Genomic DNA, 11,731 nt, shown 5'->3' on the forward strand with positions numbered 1-11,731 from the left:
ATTGGCCRGCGGTAGCACCGCCCGACAGGACTACGGCCCGGTAGGCTTGAGTACGGACTTCGTTGGGTGTCGAGTCACCCGATTTCAATACGGCAATCAATTTGTCGCGGACGTTGTCGTCGGCAATACGTTGGAGAGCTTGAATGGCCGCTACGCGGACACCCGCATCGGCATCCGATTTTTCGGCCCAACCTAACAGTGCCGACTTAACCGGTGCCGATTTTTGGGCTTTAATATTGTCCAGAGCTTTCAACAGGGCTATACGTTCAATATCCTGGTCACTATCGGCYAATTTTTTCAAYARTATATCGACCACTTTTTTGACGGCYGSCGATTCTTCGCAATTATCRTTTTTACGRCAATACGACCGAACCAATAGCGATACACCGAAAACCAATCGCCGAGAACTGTGCGGCTTCTCGATTATTGTGACAAACTTTTCGATGGTTGTCTCCGACGGTCGGGTACGCAATGCCAACACCGAAAACAACAGTGTCATATGGCCTTCGGATAGTTCGTCCGATTTGAAGGCATCAATGAGTGTCTGCAGTGAACCATCACTGGCGGCAAAAGCCGATGCATCGATAAACAGTTGCCGCAGTTTAGGTGACGGACACATTGCCGATGCTTTGGTGGCCGCATCCAGCGTACGGGTGGCCTCGTCGGGCAAGGTTTTCAGCGCCTGTACTAACGAGTGATAGGATTCGGTAACTTCGGCGGCCAGTTTGTCGCTGTTTACTTGAAGGCACAGTTTTTTCAACAGTTCCAGTGTCGTGGCTTCGGTAGCCGCTTGTTGGTCATCGTTATCGCGAGTCAACAACAACGATTGGGCCGATTTCGGGTCGAGTGCGGGTGCGGCGGCCGGGTTAGCTGCCGGTGCTTTACCAGCAAACTGCAGATTCAGGGTCGACTTGACCAGCGATTGGTCATCCAGTGCCAGTTCGTGTTGTTCAACACACTGGACGCTAAACAAATGGCCGGCTTTGATCTCTTGGGTACACTTTTGATGGGCCCGAAGTATCGGTAGGTTTTCCCGTAGGAATTCGGTAAACAAAGCCATTGCCCGACTGCCGAAACCCGACAGGTTTTTCCTACGGAGATGACATTTGTTGAGGTTTTTCGTACGTTCGAGTACTACGTTTTTCTGGTCAGCGGTATCGGGAGATACTGGCCTATAGATTGTTGTACAATGACCCGAAATGTCTACTTCCTCGACGGTTTGTATTTGTGACAGATCTTTGGTAGTGACTTGCATTGCCGATAGTACCGATTTTTTTATATTCAATGTCCACGGTTGTTCGTCCGGCTGGGGACATATACCCAAGATTTTACCGTCGTATGCACCGAAACGTACGGCCGGACTTGAGTCCAGTTCCTGGGATAGACCAGCCGTATCGGGCAGATCACCCGTAATGGCCGATTCACGTAATTTCAAGGTGAACTCGCACGGCCCCAATACTTGGACATCGACTTTAGCTTTTAGGCCAACCTGTTGGCCATCTTTGACCAACAGTTGTGTCTGACCGTCCAAATCTACCGTATAAACTTGGCCGACTTCAAATTCACCGTATTTCGACACTGTACGGGGACATACTTGGCCACAGTTGGCCGGTTCAACTGGATGATGATGATGGTAGTCGTGATATTGTTGATCGTAACTGTTCAACGATGATATTGATGTTTGATCGGTATTGTGCTCATGGGTATGATGATCGCCAGTGGCTATATATATATATATATAGACAGTCAGTGGCCAGGTATGTGTGTGTTAAAATATATAGATAGATAGATAGGGATAGGGTTAGATCATATGGATAGGTAAGTTAAAAATTTTTTTAATGTTGTTTATTGTTTTAATTATTTTAATTTTTTTTTATATTTAATAAATTTATTATGTTTTATAATGTATTAAATAATTGTATATATTTTTATAACTTATTAATTTACATATATATATATATATATATATAATAACTTATAAATGTTTAGAAATTTTTTTTTTAATTTTAGAAAAATGAAAGTTTAGTTTTTAAAAAATGTAATTTTTTTTTAAGTAAATTATTTTGTTATACAAATATATTAATTTAATTTTTATTATTATATACAGTATATATATATATATATATATATATATATATTTGAATATATATATATGTTGTATTAGTGGATAATTAATTAGTGATTAAATTTTTATTTTATTTAGTTATAGATATGAAAAAATTTGTCAAAAAATAAAATAAAATAAAAATTACTACCAGTTCATTGTTCCCTGATAATATTTTATTTTATTTTTTAGAGAGAGAGAGAGAGAGAGAGAGAGAGAGAGAGAGAGAGAGAGAGAGAGACTCATTTAGCTAACACGTGATATAGTTGTGATTAAAACCAAAAAATTAAAAAAAAAATCATTTAATATAAATAATATTTAATGAAAGAGAGAGAGAGATTTTAGCCAATTATTTATTAATCAATATATATATTGAAGTCTATGTTTATATTAATTAATTAATTAATCCATTTGATTGGATAATAAAATTAAAAAAATAAAATAAAATATAAAGATTATTATATTATCGAAAATCATAAAAAAAATAATAATTTTTATTTTAGTGTTAATTTTGCACTTAAAAAATATTTGTTAATTAATTTATATATATATATATAAAAAATGTGTTTAGATTATTAAGCAATTTAATATAAACAAATATTTTTTTAATAGATTAATTAAAAAAAATATCTTAATTCGCATAATTTTTTTTTTTAATATAATTATTTATTTAAAATAATATTTATCTATTAAATATGAGTTTATACTGTATATATAATTATCACACAAACATGTAATATATGCGCCAAAAAAAAAATATAAAATAAAATAATTGATTTTTTTGTTGTTGTAGACAGACTAATGATATTAAATTTTATTTTTTTTACTATCAATATTATAGGCAATTGGCAACAACCTTGGTTATTTTTAGTACTATAAAAATAATTTTAATTATATAACACCAAATAATATCTATATATATATAATATTATCATTGTCTGGACATTTGACAAGTTTTTTGTTTGTATAATAAAAAAAATTTGTCTAATCTTTTTTTTTATAAATATAGTTATAGTTAAATAATAATAATAATAATAATTTCTATAATTTTAATTTTTGTATTATTTTTTCATTATATATATAGTTTTAATTAAAAAAAAAATTATTAATTATTTTAATTTTGACATTTAACTATGAAACAAAAAAAAATGACATTGATCAATTATTGATTATCAATAATACAATATCACTAATCTTATCTATAGTACTAGTATTATTGAAATTAGTTATTATTGAAATTTAATGTTTATTTTTATAAGATATTTCATTAATATTTTTGGATAATTACTTATTATCAAAATTAAAAACACTAAATATTAGTTTATTGAAATTTTTTTTTTGAAAGTTATAGATATTTTTATTTTTAGTAATTTTTGTTTAAAAACTTTTATTTATAATAAAAAACATAATTATATTTTAAAAAAGCATTTTAATATATTGTATATATATATATATAAAATATTGCAATTATTTATAAATAAAAGTTTTTTATTATTATAATTAAATTAAATTTAACAAAATTAACTTGGACAACTAAACTATTTTAATATTACTATTAATATATATATATATATTAAAAATTATATAATAATATACTGTATAACAATTAGATGAGGAGGACATACCTAATGAAAAACATAGCACTAGTAGTAGTGCTATGTTTCTAAAACCAATGTACATGGCTGATTTTTAAAAAAAAATTATAATTATGATATATTATTATTATTATTAGTTAATTAGTTTAATTAAAACTTAAACTATAAATTAATAAAACACACACACAAAATAAAATAACTATTTTTTTTTATTAGACACACTTTATTATATATGGGAAACCATTCACCAAATGACAGTTTAATTGCCAATTACTAACAATTTAATAAAAAAAACTATTTTTAATAACTATATATATATATTAAAACATCCAAATAAACGTTTGAAATATAATTGATGGTATATGGTTGATATGGGCAGCTTATGTATGTATTTAAGTTTAACTAACTGGAGCTGAATCGTAGCCAATAATAGGCTAATAAATTTGTCAAAAATTTTTTTTTATAGATGATTTATATAGAAAAAAGACCAGTCAGTGTGTGATAGTACAGTAGTAGTAGTATATGAAAACTGATATACCGTTCCCATCCCCCCCCTTGACTTATCGGTTCCCAAAAATATCCATTAGATATATATATATATATATATACAGTATATATATAATGATTAGTTATATAGTATATTACCAATACATACATTAGTTCAGAGTCCGATATATTTAATAGATTTAATAAATATATAGCAATAATATTCAGTATATATATATATATACAACTAATATATATATATATATATATATATATATATATATATATATATATATATATATAATTTATAGATGAGATACCAAATTATATAAACACTGAATAATAAAGTGTCATTCATGCCATCTCTCTCTCTCTCTCTCTCTCTCTCTCAATATATATCAGTGATTTAACTTAATTTTCTTATAAATTAATTTTTTTTTTAATATATTAGCAAAAATTGTCACATATATATATATATATATATTAAATATATAGTATATATATGTTGATAACATTGACAAATATCATTTTAATATAATATATATGTATGTATATATATATATGATAAATTATAAATGATATATCATTTAAGTGATAATTGATAATACTACAATTCAAAAAATTTATTTTTTTATTAATTATTTAGAATTTACTAGAATTTGTATTTAAAAATTAAATTTTATTTAAATATATGTAAAAAATTTATTAATTAGCTAATAATCAATTTTAATAATTTTTAAATTGATATAAAATATTAATTGATTTTTGTTAAATGTGTGCATATATTATAGAAAATTAACTTTTGATTTTTGATAATAAATTATTGATCAATAAAAATTACTTAATTAATATTTACTTTAAAAAAATTAAGGTATATTAATAATTATTATTATTATTATTAATTTTTATAATAAATGCACTTAAATTAAACTTAAAATTATCAAAAATTTTCTATATATTACCTTTTTATGTAACTTTTAAAAAATATATTTTATCTTTTAAAATATTTAAAAATATTTAATTGGCATATATATATCTAGTGATTAATTCAATGAACTAATTATATAAACAATTAAATTGATTAATTAAATAATTTAAATTACAATGAGGTTTTTATTTTAAATTTAAAAATTATAATTAAATATTAAGTTTTTTTGCACTAAATATTATAAATAATTTTATTTTAATAATTTTTTTGTCTCTATTTGCTCATCAATTGATGAATAAATTGTATTATCTATTGATATTTTATCAACAATTTTCAAGGATTCCTATATATATATATATATATATATATATATATATATATATATATATATATATATATATATATATATATATAAATATATTAATATCAGTTAATATATTTAATTAATTTTAATTTTCAGAGATATACTTAATGAAAAACTATTTCAAACCAGAAAATAATAATTAAATTATTTGTTTTAAATTTTTTTATTGAATAATTTAGTTTAAAATTATAATGAATTTTTATATATAAAAAAAATTAATATTAATTATTTAAATATAAAATTATTTAAAACTAAAATAAATAATTGTTTTTGTGTAAACTAATAATAAAATTTAAAATTTTTTTTTTTAAATAAATTATTACTAATTAAATAAACAAAAAATAATTTATAAAAGTTGATTATATATATATAGTATTTATTATATATAGTATTTATTATATATATATATATATAAACTTTATATGAAAATATCAGCAAATATGAAGTTTACACTTTACATAACACATCGATGATTAATAATAACAAATAATAATATATAATAATAATAATAATTTTAATCAAATAATCAAACATTGATAATGCAAACTAACTATATATATATATATATATATATATATATATATATATATATATATTTGTTAGTTTGCATTATCATATAATATGATACGAAAAATTTTTATATATCATATTATTATTAATAATAATATCAATAATAATAATTTATATTAAAATGATTCACCAAATGCTGCATAACTTCCTGTTTATAAGTTATATACAAAATAACACAAAAAAAAACAAAATTACATACAGTTTACTGGGAAAAACTACAGTATTTTATATATACAGTATATTTTAATTGATAAACAATTATATTTACATAATATTGTTGCTAATGATTAATAATAATAATATCAATCAAATTGCAAATAACATAATTGATAAATATATAAATATAATTAATATTTATGATAATTAATAATGTTATTTAATGGTCAAAAATTATTTGATATATGTATAACAAATAAAATTAATAAAATAACATTATATATATATAATTATATACTGTATATTAATATATTTTTAATATCAATTAATATATAAATTTATTTTCTATAAAACATGTTTTCTAATCGTTATTTTGTTGTTTATATAATATATGGCAATATTTTCCTATTAAATACTAAAAAAAAAATAATAACTATTTTTTTCTAATAAATAACTATTAAAAAAAATGTTTTTTTTTAAATATAAATGTTTTCAATTTCAAACATATTCAATGAAATCTTTGTTTTTTTATATATAAATATTTATATTAAAGTATATTTTTGTCGGAAAAAAAACTATTTTTTTAGGTTTATGTAATTTTTTTGTCTCAAAAAAATTAATCTTTAGTTTTTCTGGTTTATATTTTTTTTAATGAAAAAAAGTGTTATATAATAAATATAAAAATTAGTTAGTTATAGAAAGTTAAATAATATTTATCAATGGGAAATACTGTACAATAATAATAATAATAATAATAATAATAGTTATGTTTGATTAGTTAATATAAATATTGTTGAAAATAAAATTACAGTAAATTTATTTGAAAAATAATTAATTATTTTAAAATTTCATTAAAAATATAAATATTATTATAGTTATGATATTATTTAAATAAAAATATTTAAATATAATTATCATTAATATATATTAATATAAATAAATTTAATTTCTAAATAATAATTATAAAACAAACAAAAAAACATAGTTTTTATTTATAATCAATTAATTAGAAAAATCTTTTTATCAATAAAAAAATATATGAATATTAAATAATTATTCAATAAACAAAATTATTATTAATATTTTTTTGTTATAAATTTTATTTTTAAATAGACACTAATGTTTTTAGTGTATTGAGATTTCTATTGAGTTAATCAAAAAAAAAATATATATATATATATATATATAAATTATTGAAAATTAGGGATCAATTTCCAAAGTACACTAAAAATTTTTAGATTTGATTATTGTCTCAACAAATATTTAATATATATATATATATTATATTAGTTTTATAAATGTTATCAATAATTATTATTATTATTATTTTATTTATTTATTTTTTTGTTGTTGAAATCTTCAATATTCAATTGAATTTGAAGTTTATGTACATATTTATTTTAATTAATTTTAAGTCAATAACTGTTAGTATTATATATATATATATATATAATTAGTATAATATAGTAATATACTGTATATATATATATATATATAATTTATATATTTATATATTGTTTAGCTGACACTCAATAATAATACATTAATAATAATTCATAATCTTAATAATATTACTCAAAAAAACAAAAATTATTACACATAACTATTTATAATAATAATAATAATTATAAATGTTTATACATGTATTATTAATAATAGCTATGTGTAATAATTTTTGTTTTGTTTTTTTGAGTAATATTATTAAAATTATGAAAATAATAAAAATTAATTTTGTTAAATTTTTTGTTTGAAATAAAACATTTAAATCTTATCTAATAATATAATTATTTTTACTGAAATAAATAAATTAATTATTTAAACAAAAAATTGTTAAAAATTAATGTATTTTAATAAATGTAATTTTTTTTGGGGATGAATGAACACTAAATTTTATATTATGTTTGCATTAGATATATATATATACCAAAAAATAAATAATAATAAATACCAAAAGGGTTTATAACTTTAAAATAATATGAAAAATAATACTTAAAATTTTAAATTAACAAAATACTTGTTGTTAGACATATCATCACATCATGTGATAAACAAATTATATTTTATAACAGGTTTTACATTATAAACAGTATATATGCTATTGAAAAACAATAGACAATAATAGTAAACATAAAATAAATTTTTTTTTTTTTTTGATTACCACAAACACATTACATACCTGTATATTATACAGTACTTTAAAAATATTTTATTGTATTTAAAAAAAAAAATAAAATAAAAATTTTATGACAATTTATTTGTTGTTTTACTACTACTACTACTACTAACTTGAATGCAGTGAAAGTTACCAACTGTTCAAATAAAATGTTAAAATAAATATATATTTTATTAATAGATAATAATAATAATAATAATAACCCATTCATATAGTATTATACATACCTGTGTATATAGTTATGGATATTAAAAAACAAAACAAATAACTTATACATGTATATCCATAGCTAGTATATAGACAGGTATAATACAGGTGCTATTGTTTTAGTATTATTATTGTTGTAGTAGTAGTAGTGGACAACCATCTAATGTATATATAAAAAATATGCTAAATTTTATATTAATATATAATTGATTAACAATTTTATTGCTAAAAAAAACAGTACTATTGTTATTGAATAATAATAATAATAATTATTATTTTTTCAAATAACAATTATATCATTAATAATACTATAAATATAACTACGAGAGTATCTCATGAAAAGTTATTAAATACAAAATATTTTTTTTTTAATAAAAACAGTTTTATAATTAATTTATTATTTTTAGTTAATTGTAATTAAAAAAAAGTGAAACAAATTTATTTTTTTTAAATAAAATAATTAAACAAAAAATATGAATTTCTATTCATCAATACTATCATTATTTAGTTGTTTTAACTATTTATTGTTTATCATAATATTTATTGATAACAACAATATAATGGGTATGTCATTACTAATTTTTAAATCAATCAATTTATTGCTAAAATTTTAGTTTATTTATTAAAAAAAAGATAAAATTTATTTATTTTTTTGTGAATCAAATTTAAAGGTCAACTCCAGTCGACAACTAATGTTTGGCTAACAGTTAGTCCATTGATTGATAAGACAGTCCAACGACAGCTGGAAATTCATTGGCAAAATGCGCCGAAAAATAATAATCAAAACGATTGGTTGGGTATCTATACTACCGATCCCATGGACGACAGTCACGCTATATATAAAGTTATGGTCGATCAACGTATAAATGGTGATAATTTGTAAGTAATAATAATAATAATAAATGTTAATTAACTTAATTAAACAAAAACTAATATACAGTATATATATATATGTAACTAACAGGACAAACATACAGTTCCCATATCGTAACTTTCCTACTGGTAAACTAACCCAGGAGTGTCTCGGTTATTATGTTGCTTATGTACACAACAATTTGATTTTTGCTAAAAATTGTATGAAAAACAATCCGTTTTGGATGGAAAATAATTTGCCGATTATCGGTGACCGGCCACTGACCGCATTGGTCATACCGGGTACTCACGATTCGGGTAGTTATGAAAAATATGATCCAAAAACAAAAGATGGTAATTATTATATGGGTTATAATATATAAATTATTTAACAGTATATACTGTATGTATATTAATATTAATAATATACAGTATAATTATAATTATATACAGCAATAGAGTAATTAAATTTTATTTAAAAAAAATTACTAAAAAAAATTTAGATCCGGATATTATATTAATATATTTTATTAATAATAATAATATTAATATAAATGATAACAAATGTCTATAATTTTCTAGAAATACTAAAATTAAATCAATAATTAATAATAGTATTAATATTTTATTTATAAAAATAATTATTGAATATAWATATATTATTGATAAACTTAATTAATATTTAATTAATTAATTAATTAATTATTTTTATAATTAAATTATAGTATTAAAAGGTTTTGTTATAACACAAGATGAGAGTCTATACAATCAATTGGTTTACGGTATCCGATATTTGGATCTACGGGTCGGCTATTATAATGTTACCGACAGTGATGTTGATGGCGGCGGCGGCGGCCGCGGCGGTGACAGCGATAAACTATGGATAGTCCACGACTTGTATCGTACGGATGTGACACTGAGGTCAGCCCTGGAACAGATCAGAGAGTTTCTGGAGTCGGCACCCAAAGAGATAGTCATTGTTGACTTTCATCGGTTTGTCAATGGGTTTACTGATGAAAAAGATGTCGATATATTGAAGTCAAGATTTCGTGAATGGTTTGATTTAGTTAGCGGTCAGCTCAGGGATCTGATGATACCGTTCAGGTTAGTCCCCTCAAGTAGTTAGTTATTGGACTTTATATATATATATATAATAAGAAATTTAGTTTGAATTGAGTTTGAATTTAATTTGAATTTAGTTTGAATTTAGTTTGAATTTAGTGTGAATTTAGTTTGAATTTAGTTTGAATTTAGTGGAAATTTAATAGGAATTTAGTGGAAATTTAATAGGAATTTAGTGTGAATTTAGTGAGAATTTACTCAAATTTAGCAAAATTTGTAGTTTATAAATACAATAAAAAATGTTCACCTATACCCCCCCCCAAACTTTTTTTTAAATAGTTTTTTGCCATTTTTTACCCACCCTATACCCCACCCCCTGAAGTTTTTAGCAACCCTGATATAAATATATAAGTTATATACAGTATATACTCTATATATCTAACTAATTTAGTTTGTACAACCAGTCTAGGCTATGGTGTAACTGTCAATGAGCTGATCCGTCAAAACAAACGTGTTTTGGTAGGGTTTGACATGAATTCACGTAAATACCTGTTCAGTGAACTACTGTGGCCTAACGTCCGGCACCAATGGGCCCAAACAGATAGTATGGACCAGTTGGTCAAGTATTTTGATCGGACCCTATGTCCAGATAATAGGCATACCTTACGGTCGGCAATGGCTGAACTGACACCGACTATTGAAGGTATTATCAAATTAAAGTATAAATCGTTGCGATCGTTGGCACAGTTGACCAACAGTAGGTATGGCCAGTGGTTTGGCCAACGATGGCCCGGCCAGTGTCTGAATGTAGTGGCCAGTGATTTTTTTCTCAGTACCAATATTGTTGAGCTGGCACTTGACCTAAATCGTAGGACAGGTAGATATAGTAATAGATTTTTTCCGTGAAAAAAATATTTTAAATAATACATTAATTTATAAATGTATTTATTATTTTTTATTGACTTAATGATTGATTAATAAAAAAAATAATAAAAATAAAATGCAATAAATTTTTTATTGAACAATTTTTTTTTATTTACTTAATAACTATTAGTAATAAATAATTTTAAAAATAATATCAAATTGTTTTATTATATAATTTATAGTATAAATTTTATACAAATAAATATTACTTAAATAATAATATCGAAAATTTTAATCAAAAAAAAAATCAAATACTTATTATATATCATTACATTTTATTATAATATTGAAATGAATAGCAATATTTATT

The 11,731-nt window shown here is 22.5% G+C and overlaps 2 protein-coding genes across 2 annotated transcripts in view; one reads left to right on the forward strand and one right to left on the reverse strand.

Moving 5' to 3' along the window:
- LOC128965174 (vitellogenin-like) overlaps positions 1–3,784 on the reverse strand; it is a 9,365-nt gene extending 5,581 nt beyond the window's left edge. Inside the window, exons 1-2 of the mRNA XM_054311827.1 lie at positions 3,730–3,784; positions 1–1,722 (exon numbers count right to left, since the gene is read on the reverse strand). The exon at positions 1–1,722 is cut by the window's left edge and continues 267 nt beyond it. Coding sequence (XP_054167802.1) covers positions 1–1,722; positions 3,730–3,784 — 1,777 coding nt within the window. The remainder of the gene's footprint in view (positions 1,723–3,729) is intronic.
- A 5,307-nt stretch (positions 3,785–9,091) lies between these two features.
- Positions 9,092–11,403, forward strand: LOC128965176 (PI-PLC X domain-containing protein 1-like). Its single transcript, XM_054311828.1, has 5 exons — positions 9,092–9,147; positions 9,255–9,462; positions 9,548–9,789; positions 10,161–10,539; positions 10,962–11,403. The coding sequence occupies exons 1-5, from the start codon at positions 9,144–9,146 to the stop codon at positions 11,401–11,403; spliced, it is 1,275 nt and encodes a 424-aa protein (XP_054167803.1). The 5' UTR covers positions 9,092–9,143.
- The last annotated feature ends 328 nt before the right edge of the window (positions 11,404–11,731 follow it).

The sequence above is a fragment of the Oppia nitens genome, unplaced genomic scaffold (genome assembly GCF_028296485.1).
Source record: "Oppia nitens isolate AA-2021 unplaced genomic scaffold, nextdenovo-longstitch-racon4-pilon3 scaffold16_pilon_pilon_pilon, whole genome shotgun sequence".
Taxonomy (NCBI): domain Eukaryota; kingdom Metazoa; phylum Arthropoda; class Arachnida; order Sarcoptiformes; family Oppiidae; genus Oppia; species Oppia nitens.